This window comes from Prunus dulcis, chromosome 5, assembly GCF_902201215.1.
Source record: "Prunus dulcis chromosome 5, ALMONDv2, whole genome shotgun sequence".
NCBI classification, from domain to species: domain Eukaryota; kingdom Viridiplantae; phylum Streptophyta; class Magnoliopsida; order Rosales; family Rosaceae; genus Prunus; species Prunus dulcis.
The window spans coordinates 8,581,601-8,597,454 of record NC_047654.1 but is presented as its reverse complement, the minus strand read 5'-3'; the positions used below and the strand labels follow the sequence as shown (position 1 = coordinate 8,597,454).

General features: G+C 38.0%; 5 protein-coding genes and 1 non-coding gene across 6 annotated transcripts; 3 read left to right on the top strand and 3 right to left on the bottom strand.

Annotated features, from left to right (window-relative positions):
- The first annotated feature begins 396 nt into the window (after nt 1–396).
- On the top strand, nt 397–3,154 carry LOC117627227 (copper chaperone for superoxide dismutase, chloroplastic/cytosolic). Its single transcript, XM_034359195.1, has 6 exons — nt 397–703; nt 911–937; nt 1,186–1,258; nt 1,371–1,505; nt 2,030–2,250; nt 2,742–3,154. Exons 1-6 carry the CDS (start codon nt 440–442, stop codon nt 3,003–3,005), a joined length of 984 nt encoding a protein of 327 aa, XP_034215086.1. The 5' UTR covers nt 397–439; the 3' UTR covers nt 3,006–3,154.
- Nucleotides 3,155–4,261: 1,107 nt separating this feature from the next.
- LOC117627226 (nudix hydrolase 14, chloroplastic) lies at nt 4,262–6,893 on the bottom strand. Its single transcript, XM_034359194.1, has 7 exons — nt 6,635–6,893; nt 6,425–6,530; nt 6,224–6,301; nt 6,020–6,112; nt 5,763–5,855; nt 5,028–5,126; nt 4,262–4,646 (listed from the first exon to the last, which is right to left on the bottom strand). The coding sequence occupies exons 1-7, from the start codon at nt 6,847–6,849 to the stop codon at nt 4,410–4,412; spliced, it is 921 nt and encodes a 306-aa protein (XP_034215085.1). The 5' UTR covers nt 6,850–6,893; the 3' UTR covers nt 4,262–4,409.
- A 706-nt stretch (nt 6,894–7,599) lies between these two features.
- On the top strand, nt 7,600–9,508 carry LOC117627921 (geraniol 8-hydroxylase-like). The gene is made up of 2 exons (XM_034360238.1): nt 7,600–8,582; nt 8,804–9,508. The coding sequence occupies exons 1-2, from the start codon at nt 7,659–7,661 to the stop codon at nt 9,407–9,409; spliced, it is 1,530 nt and encodes a 509-aa protein (XP_034216129.1). The 5' UTR covers nt 7,600–7,658; the 3' UTR covers nt 9,410–9,508.
- Nucleotides 9,509–10,182: 674 nt separating this feature from the next.
- LOC117628965 (subtilisin-like protease SBT1.2) lies at nt 10,183–11,613 on the bottom strand. Its single transcript, XM_034361505.1, has one exon. It carries the CDS (start codon nt 11,505–11,507, stop codon nt 10,359–10,361), a length of 1,149 nt encoding a protein of 382 aa, XP_034217396.1. The 5' UTR covers nt 11,508–11,613; the 3' UTR covers nt 10,183–10,358.
- Nucleotides 11,614–11,674: 61 nt separating this feature from the next.
- Nucleotides 11,675–12,826, bottom strand: LOC117628964 (subtilisin-like protease SBT1.2). Its single transcript, XM_034361504.1, has 3 exons — nt 12,794–12,826; nt 12,358–12,675; nt 11,675–12,268 (listed from the first exon to the last, which is right to left on the bottom strand). The coding sequence occupies exons 1-3, from the start codon at nt 12,824–12,826 to the stop codon at nt 11,675–11,677; spliced, it is 945 nt and encodes a 314-aa protein (XP_034217395.1).
- A 771-nt stretch (nt 12,827–13,597) lies between these two features.
- TRNAV-AAC lies at nt 13,598–13,671 on the top strand. The gene has a single exon. It is a non-coding gene; the product is annotated as a tRNA-Val (tRNA).
- The last annotated feature ends 2,183 nt before the right edge of the window (nt 13,672–15,854 follow it).

Sequence of the window (15,854 nt, the reverse complement as noted above, 5' to 3'; positions counted from 1 at the left end):
TGTGCAACGGAAATAACACTATTTTGCTATTATCGGCCAACTATAATATACCACACGTGATAACTTTTTCACTTGGCATAGCGTGATTGACTAGAAATAACAAAACAATGATATTCCGTTTCATATAAGTTTTTTATTATTTCAAGGGCATCTTCTATAAACCAATTGGATTAAAAATAATAATAATAATTAAAATTGAAGAATTACAATTACCCCTAGGTTGTAATGATGGATGAAATAAAACAATAAACAGGCGGGTGGAGGAAGGAGATGAGCTGGTAATAATAATAAAAACACAATCTAGAGACTACCATTACCAAGAATTTCCATCTCCTTCTTATTTTTTGACCCAAAAAAAAAAAAAAAAAAAAGAATTTGATGATGTAAGGAATAGAAATATACCCAAAAACGCAAATGCAAACGTAGAATAAAAATTAAAATGGCTTTTCTGAGGTCGGTGGCTACGACAACTGCCATAGCTGCCTCTGCATTACCTGCGGCTTTTGCCCTTTCTTCACTCTCTTCGTCTTCCTCTTCCTCCCCATCTCAATCTTTTCGGTTCCTGAAAGCCCAAAACCTCTCCTTTCTCTCCTCCACACCATCTCTGAAACCAAATCGTTCCTGCCTCGCTACAAGCTTCACCAACTCGCCATCAGCTATCCACATGGACGCGCCCACATCAGAACAAAAGCCATCCCATCAGGTTCGCTGAAATTCTTCAACTTTTTTTTAAAAAAAAAACTTTTTTAACATTTAATTAATTCTCTGAGTTTTCATTAATGGGTTGTAATCTGATTCTTCAATTGACTTCAATTTCGTTGATGGGTTCTATTATAGCTCTTGAATTTATTTAAACTTTCTGTGATCGTTCAAAGATGAATCTTTAAAGTTCTTTGTTTTTGAACCGCAGAGCGATGCTGCCTTGCCAGAGCTGTTGGTAAGTTTCACCCTTCAAAATTTTATGTTTTTATATTAGTTCTATTTAATTATTTCATAGATGATGTTTCAGTTACTTTGTTTCTCCTTGTATGATATGATTAAGCTATGAGTTTTCTCAAATGGAGTAAATTTGAAGTATTTATCAGGAAAAAGTTACAAATGTAAATAATTATTAGTGATGAAAATTAACGGATTATGCTAATTTGGCTGAGAAATTAAAAGTTTTGGTTTTGATTTGGTATTCAGACGGAGTACATGGTGGATATGAAATGCGAGGGTTGTGTTAACTCTGTCAAGAATAAGCTACAAACTGTTGATGGTAAGCTTTTCCGAGCTAGTGCATTACAAACAGAAACATTTTCTTCTTTTATGCCCCCTTCTTTTTGGCAGTTTATCTTATGCTGCTCTTGTTCAATTGGTTTTTTTTTAAGGGGTCAAAAGTGTAGAGGTGGACCTTAACAGCCAAGTTGTTAGGATTCTAGGTTCAACGCCTGTAAAAACCATGACTGAAGCTTTGGAGCAGACCGGTCGAAAAGCGAGATTGATTGGGCAAGGGATCCCAGAAGGTTAAATCTTTTTTTTCATTGATGCAATGCTGGTTTTATATTATTGTTTTCTCAATTTGTTACTGATTTGTATTCCATTTAGGGTACTCAATTCTTTCTCATTAATTTCTTGTTGCATGACGCTATAATGCAGATTGAATAAGGATTCTTATTCAATCAAGCATTCTGTTTTCAGCCAATTATGCGACCAAGTATAGTAGAATCTGAAATGTGAACTAACAGGACTGTGATTCAAGTATGATTGGTGGGTAATATACTAGATGATTCCGTCTGTAAAAAATTTGTGTTGAAAAATATAAATGACCTCATCTAACAGTTAGCATATACCTATGTTTTGAAAAAACCTTCTTTCTTGTTGCATGTCGAAGATCTTGTAATTTACATGAGGTTTACTGCAGTCTTGTTTTTACTGCAGCAGAATTCCTTACTTGCTGAAGTCATAATTTGGTTTGTTGCTGAATATTATTTAGTAATCATGAAATTTTATGTTGATGGTGTAATTCTTATTTTTTCTTGTTTTACAGATTTCTTGGTTTCTGCGGCTGTTGCTGAATTTAAAGGTCCAGATATTTTTGGTGTGGTTCGTTTGGCTCAGGTGAATATGGAATTGGCTAGGATTGAGGCCAACTTTAGTGGGCTGCCACCTGGAAAACATGGTTGGTCTATCAATGAGTTTGGTGATGTAACAGAAGGTGCTGCAAGCACTGGAAAAGTGTTTAATCCATCAAAGGAAGAAGCAAATGAGGTTTGCTTTGATATAAACCTTCCCTCTGATATTTATGTTTGTTTTGATTTTCCATGTATTAGTAACTAATTATCTGACTCCTCCAAGTCTCGTAGAACGAGGTAAAATGATATATAATTTGGAATAAATCTTGCCAGTAAATGTTCAGATCAGTGTTGTAGAGTTCTTGCTATTGTATTTGAGTCACAAACAAGAAAACTACAATATGTTTAGAAATTATGACTATAATTTGTTTGTTGTATTGATTAAGAACTGTATATGTTTGTTGTATTGCTTGTGCAACAATTGATTGCTCTTGAAGAAATTTGCATGCCTATATATATTTTCCCAAGACATGTTTTAAGATTTATTGACTTGTATAATTTCACTATTTTATATTCATGGTTTATATTTCCCTAGACATGTAATTTCTAGTTCTAGTGCTTGCTTGTCGTCACAATGACATTCACATTTTATGGCAATCTCTAAGTGGTATGCTGAATTTTTTTCAGCCACTTGGCGACCTGGGAACATTGGATACTGATGAGAATGGTAATGCCTTCTTCTCCGGCATCAAAGAGAAGTTGAGAGTTGCTGATCTCATCGGGCGGTCATTAGTGGTATATGGTACTGCTGATAAGTCGGACTCTGGTATCAAAGCCGCTGTAATTGCTAGAAGTGCTGGAGTTGGTGAGAACTACAAAAAGCTTTGCACTTGTGATGGAACCACCATATGGGAAGCAACTGGCAACGACTTCGTCACCAGCAAGGTCTGATATCTGAAGCAACCCCTATCTGGGGTCATTGTCTAGTTGAATTTCTTAGGCACAGTGTCTTTTTCTCTCTTTGTACTTCATAAAACCTTTGTCCAGTGTAGAAAAAGAAAACGTTTGTTTTATCAAATAAAGGAAATGATTTTGACCAATTTGCATTATCTTGCCAAATATACCGAAATTGGAAAGATCGGATGCTCACCCTAGCCCTACAGATCAGAGTTTTAACAATTCTCAATGCCCCATTCACTTTGATGAGAGGGCAACACAGACTAGAAGAAGAATTGGAGAACCTAGAGAAACGAACAGAGTGAACATTCTTTAACTGTTGCTACCAGGGCCGACTGATACAGAAACCATGCTATATGCAAATAATTGTAGCAACATCAACAATCACAGCTTGTAAACCCGGCAAGAACTCTACCGCTCAATAATAAATAGAAGGCTTAAATGTTAAAATAGTCCTTGTGTTTTATCTCATAGGTCAATTTAGTCCTTGTGTTATCAATTTGGCCAATTTGGTCCTTGTGTTTGTATATGTTAGTCAATGTGGTCCATTTCTTTAAAAATGTATATAAAAAAATTGTAATTGATTATAAAATTTTAAATTCAAACTGAAAATGGAATATATTTCTTTTAAATTTCACCTATCCCAATTTTGCGAACACACCTCAACCACCTCCCGAACCCAACCACCCTCACTACCACCACTCCAACCCCAAAACCATAGCCACCCTCACCACCATTCCAACCCCACCTAAACTACAACAACTCTCTCTCTCTCTCTCTCTCTCTCTCTCTCTCTCTCTGCCGGTCACCGTAAGCTTGACAGCTCTACCGCCAATTGATCATCCTGGCTGCAACAAAAGTCGACGACATTCAGACCAATGGCTCGGAGAGGAGAGAGAGATGAAAGGTAGAGTATGAGAAAATCTTAAACATAAGATAGAAGAAAATTTGCAGCAAGAAAAGAGTAGGCATCAATTCTACTAAGAACCCTTTTTTTTTTTTTCCCTACAGGAATCGAGACTATTGGAGGTTGAGGTTGTGTGGGTTTTAATCATTTTAGCATTATTATTATTTTAGTTTAAATCTTTATAATTAATTACAAAATTTTAAATGTTCTTTTTTAGATTTTAACATAATTTTGATGGAAAGGGTCAAATTTGTTAACAGATACAAACACGGACTAAATTGGCCAAATTAATAACACAAGGACTAAATTGGCCGATAAAGTAAAACACAGGACCATTTCAACATTTAAGCCTAAATAGAAAATAACAGAACCAAAAGAAACTTTACACAGCAGAGAAGAAAATCCAGTCAGGATCTAGCACCAACTGTGCTGGCAAACATCAAAACCCACCAAACCAAAAATAGGATACAGTTGCTACAATAATTAGCAGCTCATGCTTTCAAGTGAGGCAAGAGCCCTTCTTTTTTTGCCATTTCATAGAGCGCAATGGCTGCTAAAACCTTTGCATCGGCTGTCATGCACCAGAGCTTTTCATAGGGAACCACACAAACCTTAATCAGCTCCCCGTGTTCTCGAAGACCTGTCTCTTTTCCTTGCAGCTGCTCAATAATCTCTTTATTCACCTGCCCGCTGTACAAAAAGAGACTGATTTCTTCATCGCACCCTCCCTAACCATGAAAAAACAAAAAAGAGTGACCCTTTACAGACAGGTGGAACAAAAGAGAAAACACGACTATATTATTTGTATAATACCTGGGTTTATTCAATCTAAATTACAAACCCATGGTTTTAAACTTCTAAATTGCAATGTTTTCTGCATCCAAATTAGTTTCATGTTTTTTTTCTTTTATTGGGCCAAGAGAGAGCATATACTTAACGCAAAATGACTATTGGAGTTATATTTTTGTGAGTTTTATAATGGTTAAATATATGGGATCTTTCTTTCCTTCAGCCAATTCACACCTGCCCATTTTTATCAATGGGATTCCTACATTTTTAGTTTCAATTTGGCATTTTGGCTATCCAGAAAAGAATTAACACCAACTTACTGGGGAAGGAAAAATTCTGCCTCCAGTAGATTGGTCGAGGAATGCTGTGAGGTCCACCATGTCTTCTTGTTTTAGGCATATGCCAGTCTCCTCTTCAACCTGCCAAAGTGTTATGATAAGAATCATGATTCTTAAGTTTGGGTAAAATTTCAAACCTTGCAATATGTCACAGTTAGTACATTATAGTTGAATATCAGAAGCTGAAACATGATCAAAGAAAATTTCATAAAATTTTACAAGAAACATTTTTAGGCCTGACAAAAATTCCAAGATAAATTAGCAACAATAACATATTGGACAATGTTCATTTGCATCAGCATACACAACATAAACAACTGGATGTACCCATGAGTAACAGAAGACAAAGTCCAACCAAGAGTAAGATGACAAAGAAGCAATACGCAATAAATAAAAAATCAGATTTAACAGAAGACATTGTATATAGTAGAAATAATGGAGGACCCGAGTTCATGTGATTGTTATCCCCTATATTTGGGACAAAAGCAAGGATAATGAAGATTAGTTAGAGAAGACTCAGGAGAGATATGGCTACCAACTGAAGTACAATGAACCACGAAATTATGGAACAATAATCTTCTTGATAAAACAAACCGTAGCTTGATTTATGAGTAAACTAGTTCAATTTTCAGGCATGCCCTTAAAAAAATTTGACTCAAGTTGATATACAGACACATACATGTACATCATATTGTATTTGTACAAACATAGAGAGACCTCACGAATAGCAGTGCCGAGAAAATCGCCCTTGTCGTCGTCCAACATTCCAGCGGGCAACTCCAGTATGACCCTTCCGACAGGGATTCTAACCTTGGACATGCACGGAATTTCAACACAGTTTGAATACATGGGAAGTACAATGCCACCATTTATTTACGTAATAACTTATTGGGCATATATAATACAATTAGTGGATTTTCACATAAAGTAAAACCTTCAAAACAGATGCTCGAAATACCAAAGTAATGGCCTACCTGTTCAGTAAGAACAGCATAGGTCTTGTCCTCCGAGTCCAAAAGAATAAGCACAGCTACAGCCGGTCCTCGTGCAAACACAATACCTGGAACCTAAGTAAGTTTTACTTCATAATGAAGCAAGAGAAAGAAATCAAGAATTATGGGCACCAATGAAGCCCAAAACAAGAGAAAGCACATCACATGGGCATTATCATCAGATACCTTTTTCCCAGTTTCTTTATCAAACACATCTGCAACAAATTTCAAAAACCCAATGCGCTTTCCGAACATATCCACACCCTGTTACCCACAAAAATTAAACAACTAACTCTTAGCAGCGGCTAAAGGGTCGTTTCTACAACAATGTTTATATACCAATTCTTCAAAATTCAATCAAAAAACCTCGACAAAGCATTGAATTACCTGAATTAGAACTCGTCTAAGAGACAATGCACCGCCGTACAAAACCCCATTTTCACTCTCCATGTTCTTCAGCCACTGTTTGAACAAAGACGAATCGATAGCACTCCTGCAACATCAACATTTCCATTACTGCATAATTAGTATCGTAAGTATATATTTATGTTTCAAAAAAAAAAAAAAAAAAAAAGGGGAAAGAAAAGCGTGACTCGCCTGAACTCGGAATGGGAGATATTGGGGGCAGCGACGATCTCGACGGGTTCGGTGAGTTGACTCGGGAGAGTGATGGAGTGAGTTAAAGGTGGCGAGTCAGGCGACATTTTGCGGCAGAAGGTTCGAAGTTGAAGGCGAGTGGAAGAAGAAAGGCTGAGTCTTTTGGACACAGAGCTCAGACTCAGAGGCACTGAAGCTTGAAGAAAACGTGTCATCTTCCAGAAACACCGAGCTCTCTGTGCACACGTGTGTAGTATATGCAGTGTTGTTTAATACAGGCCAGTCTCTGTTGCACAAACGGCACATCGTTTCCTTCTTTTCTTTTTTCTTTTTTCTTAAAACTGTTTAGCTCTTTGTAATAAGAGGTTTCTAACTCAAGTGGTTAAAAAGTATTTACTATGCATCTAAGGTTCTATGTTCGGGCTCTTATAAAATTTTAGTTGTGTGTATGTATGTAAAAAACTCTCCTCTCTCTATAGTTTAGACTATAACTTATACCAAAGAAAATAAAAAGTTATAAGTTCGATTCCTCCCTCTTCTTAGTGATTGCTATATATGAAATGAAACGGAGATTTTCCGTATATTATCAATTCATCAGTCACTACATTGCCTCTCTTTTTTTTTCTTCCTTCTTTTAGAATAGTTAATTAATTTTCTAGTATAATTTGATTCTGTATATCATTGTTTTGTTATAATATTAAGAGACTGACGAATTAATCGATCGGCACATATCTCAATCTCCATCAAATCTTGGAGCCAGATAATTGGTGAATCAAATTGGTCTGGCTTGTCGCAAGTCCCCAACTAAGCTTCTCACCAGCTGTTGGAGACATGCTTATTATTATACATATTGACTTCACCTAAATATAGAAACAAAAACAAAATTGGACACCTTTAGCTAGTTGGACCAGAAGATATCTGATATCTTTCTGCAATGAAGAATTATGTACACAAGTGAACGACACTTTCCTAGTTCAACTTCCCTTTCCTTCTTTGAGAAAAAAAAAGTACAGTGCAGAGAGAGATGAGGAAAGCAGAAGAAGAGGGAGAAATGGAGTTCTTGAGCAGTTTCCTTTATCTCATCCTCACCTGGACATTGATCCAAACCATCCTCTATTCAATTTCAAGAAGTAAAAAGAGCTCAAGACCTAAGCTTCCACCAGGACCAAAACCATTTCCATTGATTGGAAACCTGCTTCAACTTGGTGACAAGCCCCACAAGTCCCTTGCCAAACTTGCCAAAAAACATGGCCCTCTGATGAGCCTAAAACTAGGCAAAGTAACAGCCATTGTTGTTTCTTCAGCAGCCATGGCCAAAGAAGTCCTCCAAACCCATGACCAGTTCTTATCCAACCGAACAATCCCTGATTCGATTCGAGCTCATGATCACCACATTCTTGGCCTACCATGGATTCCAGTTTCAACCCTGTGGAGAAACCTTAGGAAAATATGCAACACCGAACTGTTTGCCAATAAAATGCTTGATTCTAACCAAAACCTCAGGCGCAAGAAAGTGCAGGAGCTCATCGGACGAGTCCACAAAAGCAGCCAAGCTGATGAAGCAGTGGATATTGGGAGGGCAGCCTTCACAACAACACTGAATTTGTTGTCTAACACAATTTTTTCCATTGATTTGGCAAACCCAAGTTCTGAAATGGCCAGGGAGTTCCAGGAGATGGTGTGTAATATTATGATGGAGGCTGGGAAGCCAAATTTGGGGGACTGTTTTCCTGTGCTTAGGAAGATTGATCTCCATGGCAGAAGGCAGAGGATGACAGAGTACTTTGGGAAGATTTTGGATCTGCTTGACAACATAGTCAACCAAAGGTTGAAGCTGAGAGAATTGCCTGGTTCTACAACAAAAGATGATTTGTTAGATACCCTTCTCAACATTACTGAGGACAACAGTGAGGTGATCAACAAAAATGAGATCTATCATCTGTTACTGGTCAGTGCCATAATCTTCTTCAAACTGTTTGATATTTTTTGTTTTTTGTTTCTTCTGGTATAAAGTATAAACAATGCTTTGCCCATTAATAAATTCCAAGCACACACAAATACAGATATCTGAAAGTGGTACAGCATATTCAAAAATGCAAATTACTTACTGTCTCAGTCACTTTGAGGCTTTCAATTGCTTAAGATTTTAATGGTTATGTTTGCTGATAGGTTCTATTTGTTGCTGGATCAGACACAACTTCATCCACATTCCAATGGGCAATGGCAGAGCTATTGCACAACCCTGAGGTTTTGTCAAAGGCCCAACTAGAGCTTGAACAAGTAATTGGCAAAGGCAACCCAGTTGAGGAATCAGACATTGCTAGACTGCCTTACCTGCAAGCCATAGTCAAAGAGACCTTCAGGTTGCACCCTGCAGTTCCTTTGTTACTTCCCCGAAAGGCGGGAGCAGACGTAGAAATCGAAGGATTCACACTACCGAAGGGTGCACAAGTGCTTGTTAACACATGGGCTATAGGCAGAGACCCCAGCCTCTGGGATGAACCAAATTCATTCAAGCCAGAGAGGTTCTTGGGGTCAGAAATTGATGTTAAAGGCCGGAACTTTGAGCTTATACCGTTTGGAGCTGGACGAAGAGTATGTCCTGGATTGCCATTGGCAATGAGAATGCTGCACTTAATGTTGGGTTCTCTTATCCATTCCTTTGATTGGAAGCTTGAAGATGGGGTCACACCAGAGAACATGAACATGGATGATAAGTTTGGCATCACCTTAGAGATGGCCCAATCCTTGCGAGCTTTCCCTGTCTCTTTGTAAATTGTAAACCTCATGTTTGCATCAGTATTTCATGAAATGTTATTGTTCTGCCAGCTTAATAATATTAATAAATAAATAATTCTCTTTGCTTTTTTATTATAGGTAATTCATAACAACTGTTGCTATAAGTCGTGACTTTAATCAAAAACTAAAAGCCACAACCGCACAGTTTACTTGTTTAGGTAAGATTTCATTCTGCCGGAAGTCACCACCATTCACAGAGTATTCACTTATATTAAATACATTATTAGAAATGGCCGGCTTCTTAGCAAGGGAAGGCTCTTTTTGTTGTGCAGCCAAATCATTCAAACCGAGAAACTTAGATGGAAAATACAATTTTCAAAGGGCAAATCTGAATTTGTTTAAAGACATTCCAAGAAGCTAGCACTATTGGATTGATGAGAAACAACTACGGTTGCAATTATTAGGTAGTAGAACAAGTAATGTTGGGCTTTCCCTCTGTCTGGAAAATGCAACTATGAAATGAAATGCAATGCAAAATTCCCACATTATTTCGTCAGGCCAAAACTTATCAGACCCCTTTATGCAGGTGGAACAATGACACCGGAATATAGCACCATTTCAAGGACAAAAACTTGGGTAGGAGTGCCCAGCCACGTTGCAGGTATCGTCCAGTTAAAACATGTCAGGTGTAAAGAATATGAATCATTAAATAAATAAATAAATAAAAACTAATAACATATGACATGTTGTTACTTGAGAATTACTAGAAAACTGCTTCCACTTGAATATAAGGGCTAAATGCAGTCTGCTTCAGTAAACTTTTTCTTTTATTCAGATAAATAGAGGAGGTTCGTTGCAAGGAAAAAAGAAATACAGATTGATAGTAAAATGCTATAAGATAGATATTGAGGGTGACAAAACCAACTAGACTAGTACAAGAGATAAAGGGAACTTTCCATGGTTCCATCAGGTTCTAGCAATTCCTTCATTCTAATGGTAATTTGATAGCTATTGGGCTCCTAACTGAATATTGATCAGAAACCCATGTCAGAGATCCCTCAGCATACTGAACAACTAGTGCAGTTTTATCTGATTTTCCTTCATCCTTGCTTCGTCTAAAAGTAACCGCATATTTTGCCTTCTGATTCATCTCTGAGAATGTAATAAGTTTAGGCTTGATGCTGACACTGATTCCTTGGGGTGGAGCAACCTTCACAGTGTCTGAAGAATCGGCCTTGCCAAAGTTTGTTACCTCTCTTGTATAAGTCTGAGGAGTGAGCCCCAATACAATGGAAAATGAAGGATAATTTAGTTGAGCTTCAGATATGGGTTTTTCCAAAGAGCAGTTCACCTTGCCTTGCAACAGAACCCCAACATGTCTGTCAGTGTAATTCTTACCGCACAAGTAAGGTATGTAATCAAGGGGTTTGATGTCATAGACGAGACCCGGATCATTTGCCCTTGATGAGTTTGGATGGGCTGCGCCAATGGCAAAGACACTGGCTGGCTGGAGTGTTTCATCAGTGATTGGCTGGCCTTTCTGGTTTACAACCTCAGCTGTAGTCATGATTGCACACTTAATAGCAGCAGGTGACCAGTCAGGGTGGGAACTCTTTAGCAAAGCTGCAATGCCACTCAGGTGAGGACATGACATTGAGGTACCTGACATCACATTGAAGTTTGATTTCGAATTCGACTTCCTCTTGTCAATAGGGAAAGGTGAGGCTGCTAGAATGGGCACTCCCGGTCCAATAATGTCAGGCTTCAAAATCCCGGGACATATGGAGCTTGGTCCCCTAGAGCAGAAGGAAGCCACCATGGGAGCAGATGAGTTTCCAATTACAGTTCCTTTGAATTTGACTGTGGCTATCGATTTAGAGGTTTTGTTTATATAGTGCTTGATGTTCAGGCCTGCAACATAACTCAAATGGGATGCAGGAAGAACATGGGGGTCAGTGTAGGTGGTAAAGCCCTCCTGTTCTTGGTTCACAAGAAGCATGGCGGCTCCACCTGCAGCTTTCACTACTTTTCCTTGATCCAGTCTACTTATTTCCATACCTCTCTTACAGAAAACTACTTTTCCTTCCACATTAATATCTTTCAGTGACCCATTGTTACAGTTTTGAGAAAGCATCTGACCATTAATGCCTGGTTGAACCAAAGGCAACAATTTGGAGTTTAACCCTTTAGTAGAGTTAGGCTGAAAAATTGACTCCCCATCAAATTTATCCCCATTTCCAAGTCTATTATGCTTCTATCAATGGTGCTTGCTCCTACAGTGAGAATCCAAGGAGCAGCATTTTATACACTATTGGAGGATGGGCCAGAATTCCCAGCCGAACAAACCACAAAAATTCTTCTTTGCATTGCACTGAAAGCAGCCAATGCATTACTGTCTTCAAACAGTTGACCGACATTTAGAGAGGTCATGGAGATGGAAATCACATCGACACCATCCTCGACTGCAGCATCAAATCCTGCAAGGACATCAGTACTCGAACATTCATCAAGAGAGCAGACCTGGTAAATTGCCACGTGAGCATGAGGCGCTACGCCAGAAGCCATGCCATTGGCATTGTTATATAGATTGGCACCTCTCACAAAATTCCCAGCAGCCGTGCTAGCAGTATGAGTGCCATGGCCTATCTCATCAACTGGTTGAGCACTAGAAGTCTGTAAAAGGTTGTCATAGACTTGGAAACTTCTTGCACCAATGATCTTGTTGTTGCAGACGAATGTGCGATTAGCTGTCTGGTTGAAGTCACACCTGCCTTTCCATCTATCTGGTGGAGGAGGCATTCCTTCATCCCGAAACAAAGGATGATCTGGTAACACGCCAGTGTCCATAACACCAATAGTTACACCCTTGCCGAAATTTGATTTTTTCCAGAACCCCTTCTCTGGGTGCAAGCCCAGAAATCCAGGACTATGAGTTGTTTGCAAAAAAAAAAAAAAAAATTTGTCTCGTTATGAATAGAAAGAACCTCTTCTTTCTTCTCCATGGCTTTCACTTCCTCTGCTGTCAGTCTTGCTGCAAACCCAGTAACCGCATGCCGGTATGAATTAAGCAACTGTTGCTGCTGGTGCTTGGTGCTTGCAGTGGTGACAGGCAAAAGTGACTGATACCACCTGTGCAAACTTTCTGATTGCACAGAATGCAGACCCTCTGGCTTGTGGACATAGACAATGTATGTCTGGAGGTTGTTTTGGGTCAGTGAAGCAACTTCTCCTTCTTGAGCTAAAGAGAAAACATGAAAGCTATGGTAAATATTTATAGATTTCGGTCCATGGCTTAATATGGCCTGCTTAATCACAGTTTTAGTTTATTCATTAGTTTTCTATTTCTTAAAAATACTGCATTCTCTTCACGTACCCCTTCAAATGCTCAAATCTATTACAGCGGTTTCTATTGGACCATACCTTCTGCTCTTCTGAGGAACAATACCTTTTCATTTCTCCCAAGGTTTAAGGTCAAATCCTTGCCAATTCATTGAAGGAAGTTCTTATGAGAGTGGTGGTTTTTGCCAAAAGCACTATGCAAACTTATAGTAATTAGCTCAAAGTTTTGACTTCAGCCAAAAGCTACTGGTCTACATTCCAAGTGATGAACAATCCACCACTCAGTGCTTCTAAATTAACCATTGGGGGAATTACTAGAAGGGTTTTGGAGGTGGAGGAAGATGAGGGGTCCGGCCCTAGAAGGGGACTTGAGAACAATCATAGCAATGAAAAATCATGGTAGAATAGCAGAATTGGTGGTTTTTAATAAACTAATCCTCAGAAAAAGCAAAAAATAATAATAATAAAATTGTTTTGGCCAAATCTTCACTCTGAGAGGAACAAACTTGTAAAAGAAATTTTTTGCTTGAAGGGTTGATCACTAACTTGAACCACTTGTGCATCATGGTCCCCATTAATAAGCACCCCAAAGGAAAGAAGCTCAAACATATAAATTTGGAAAAGCAAGAAACCCCATCAAAATAAAAATCTGAATCAACATGAAGGCAATATAGAAAACAGTTACCCTAGATGCGTCAAGTAAATAATAATCATTGGAAAACAGTTACCCATGAGAGGAAAATGCTGGAATTTCCACTGACTCAGAGTAGAGTAGTAATTAACAAAAGAGTACAATACAATGAAACCCAGAAAAAAGTTTCTTCTTCAGGCGGTCCGGTAAATTATTTAGTATTATTAAAATAATTGTGATAACATTCACAACAAGGTTTCGTGGTGTAGTTGGTTATCACGTCAGTCTAACACACTGAAGGTCTCCGGTTCGAACCCGGGCGAAGCCATTGTACAATTTATTTTTTAACTTTTGTCCACTTTGCAATTAAAGTGGCATTCTCGCCTTGGAGTCTAGATTTTTTTTTTTTTTTTTTTAAATTTTTTAATGCATATCACATGCCAAGTGTCACTTAAATTGGGAAAATAATTAAGAGAAACTTTTGGGAAATCTAAAATTTGTTCAACTTTTGGGAAACCAAAGTGTCACTTGACACAAGCATTTTCTACTTCGCACGCTTTTTACCTTCCAACCATTGCAAAGTCAAATACAAGCCGTTTTACATTAGCCATAGCCAACTACAACATCCACTTATTTTACAACAATTTCCGTAATTTTTGCATGAGATGTGATTTGGGTTTTGTTGACCCAAAAAGCGTGGCTTTCTATTTAAGCACTAGAAGTATTGATTTTAAGTTATTTGGGCCCTTCAATGGGCTGAAGTATATTTTGTGTGCTTTTATTATCGGCATGCCATTATCAGTACTAAAAAGTGTAATCGGAAGAGTATGTCTCAAACATAAACAAAGTGAATATCTTGCGCCTTAAAGTTAACTTCTCTCAAGTTATTATCCTCAAAGTAGGAAACTGGTTTGCATTAATGGCATGTTTATTAATCGTAATTGGATTAAGAGGAATTGAATTGAAGATGAGTTGAATTGAAGAGAATTAAATTTCGGATTCCTATTGAAGTTGTTTACCAAATCATATGGATTGAGGGGAGTTAGATTCTGAATTCCCATTGAAGTTGTTTACTAAACCATTAGGAATTGAGGTATAAGTGGTACTAATTACTAAAATGTCCTCGTTGTTGGGTTAAAGTATATGACAAATTTGGAATTTTGAAAATTGTGTGAGTATATAATGGACAAAAAAAAAAAGAATTCCTAATAGGTTAGTTCTCCGAGAATTAGAATATCACCTCCCACCTAAGAATTGAATTCCTCTAAAATCAAGAATTCAATTCTTAATTTTGTATGGGCCCCACTTACTTTTCAATTCCTTGATGTGAAGTAAACGTACGAATTCTCCATAGGTGGAATTCAATTTCTGATGAGAATTCAAATTCCTGATTAGTAAACACACCATAATTCTTTTCTATGCCTGGTTAATTAAGGATTTCAATATTCCACTGATGTGATGTACAAACTCAAAGAATATAGTGCTAAAATCGTAATTGGAGGACTAAATAAATTAATGATGATAGAAATAAGGCCGAATGGACATTACAAACTAAAAGTGAAAACAAGTCCGATTAGATTGAAATACAAGTAAAAGAAAGGTAATTGGATTGAAATAACTTCAATTTGGACTAACTAGAATGAAAACACAATGAATCTTAAATAATCACAGTTGAAAACGATAGTCAACTGAAAATCATACAAACTAAAAAAGAAGGCATAGCAAATAAACAAAGGATTTCACAAGAGTTTTTGACTAAAAATCAAAGAGTGAAAGCAAGAAAATTGTTTGAGAAACTTGAGACCAATTTGATCAGCTCTGGAATTTATTTGAGAGAAAGATTGTTCATGTTTACGTCTTCATTTTTTGATGATATAGTGCCCGTTACTAGCCAAATGACATAAAGAGAAATAGCTTAGATGTAAGAACCCAAAACAAAATATCAAAAAAAAGAAAGAAATATCTAGAAAGGTAAGGAAAATATCTTTTAGCAAAATGACCAAATTACCCTCGCATATTTTATTAGGGAAAAATTTGACTTTTTAATCGAGAAAGAATTTGGGAATTTCGCTTACGCCATTGCGTAGAGCGCGGCGAAAGGAGTTCGTAGACACGGAGTAGACCCGAATTGGAGCTGTAACGAAGAAGTTATGGTCTAAAAATCGCGAAGGGCAAAATGGTAATTTAGCCAAAAAGTCAGATTTTATACCCCCTCTCTCTCTTCTCCCCGTCACTTTCTCTCTCCTCCCTCTCTCTCCTTCGCGCGATTTGGGTCGTGTGACCCTTCGCCTTCCAAGGGACGGTCCCGCCACCACAGGCCGAGCCGATCTCCGCCGTGGGTACCTACGGGTCCGCCTTCGTGTCGCCGTCACAACCTGACCGACCTCAACCCCGGGGCCGCCCTGAGCTGGCCGAAAAATTATGTTTTCCGGCGGAGGTTCCTCCGAAGCTACCCAAACTTCCAGCTCGAAATTCTCCTTCGTTTCTCCACCAAATCGATCGAGTAAGGTA

What these genes read in the sequence shown, in the direction of transcription:
- LOC117628964 (XM_034361504.1), bottom strand. Translation starts at nt 12,826, where the DNA reads ATGAAAAGGTATTGTTCCTCAGAAGAGCAGAAG. An exon ending in GTTCCTCAGAAGAGCAGAAG is followed by an intron (nt 12,676 to 12,793) that starts GTATGGTCCAAT and finishes GTGATTAAGCAG; the next exon opens with GCCATATTAAGCCATGGACC. An exon ending in CCATGGAGAAGAAAGAAGAG is followed by an intron (nt 12,269 to 12,357) that starts GTTCTTTCTATT and finishes CACCCAGAGAAG; the next exon opens with GGGTTCTGGAAAAAATCAAA.
- LOC117627226 (XM_034359194.1), bottom strand. Translation starts at nt 6,849, where the DNA reads ATGACACGTTTTCTTCAAGCTTCAGTGCCTCTGAGTCTGAGCTCTGTG. An exon ending in ATCTCCCATTCCGAGTTCAG is followed by an intron (nt 6,531 to 6,634) that starts GCGAGTCACGCT and finishes TTGATGTTGCAG; the next exon opens with GAGTGCTATCGATTCGTCTT. An exon ending in ATAAAGAAACTGGGAAAAAG is followed by an intron (nt 6,113 to 6,223) that starts GTATCTGATGAT and finishes AAACTTACTTAG; the next exon opens with GTTCCAGGTATTGTGTTTGC.
- LOC117628965 (XM_034361505.1), bottom strand. Translation starts at nt 11,507, where the DNA reads ATGCTTTCTCAAAACTGTAACAATGGGTCACTGAAAGATATTAATGTG.
- LOC117627921 (XM_034360238.1), top strand. Translation starts at nt 7,659, where the DNA reads ATGAGGAAAGCAGAAGAAGAGGGAGAAATGGAGTTCTTGAGCAGTTTC. An exon ending in AGATCTATCATCTGTTACTG is followed by an intron (nt 8,583 to 8,803) that starts GTCAGTGCCATA and finishes GTTTGCTGATAG; the next exon opens with GTTCTATTTGTTGCTGGATC.
- LOC117627227 (XM_034359195.1), top strand. Translation starts at nt 440, where the DNA reads ATGGCTTTTCTGAGGTCGGTGGCTACGACAACTGCCATAGCTGCCTCT. An exon ending in TAAGCTACAAACTGTTGATG is followed by an intron (nt 1,259 to 1,370) that starts GTAAGCTTTTCC and finishes TTTTTTTTTAAG; the next exon opens with GGGTCAAAAGTGTAGAGGTG. An exon ending in CAAAGGAAGAAGCAAATGAG is followed by an intron (nt 2,251 to 2,741) that starts GTTTGCTTTGAT and finishes AATTTTTTTCAG; the next exon opens with CCACTTGGCGACCTGGGAAC.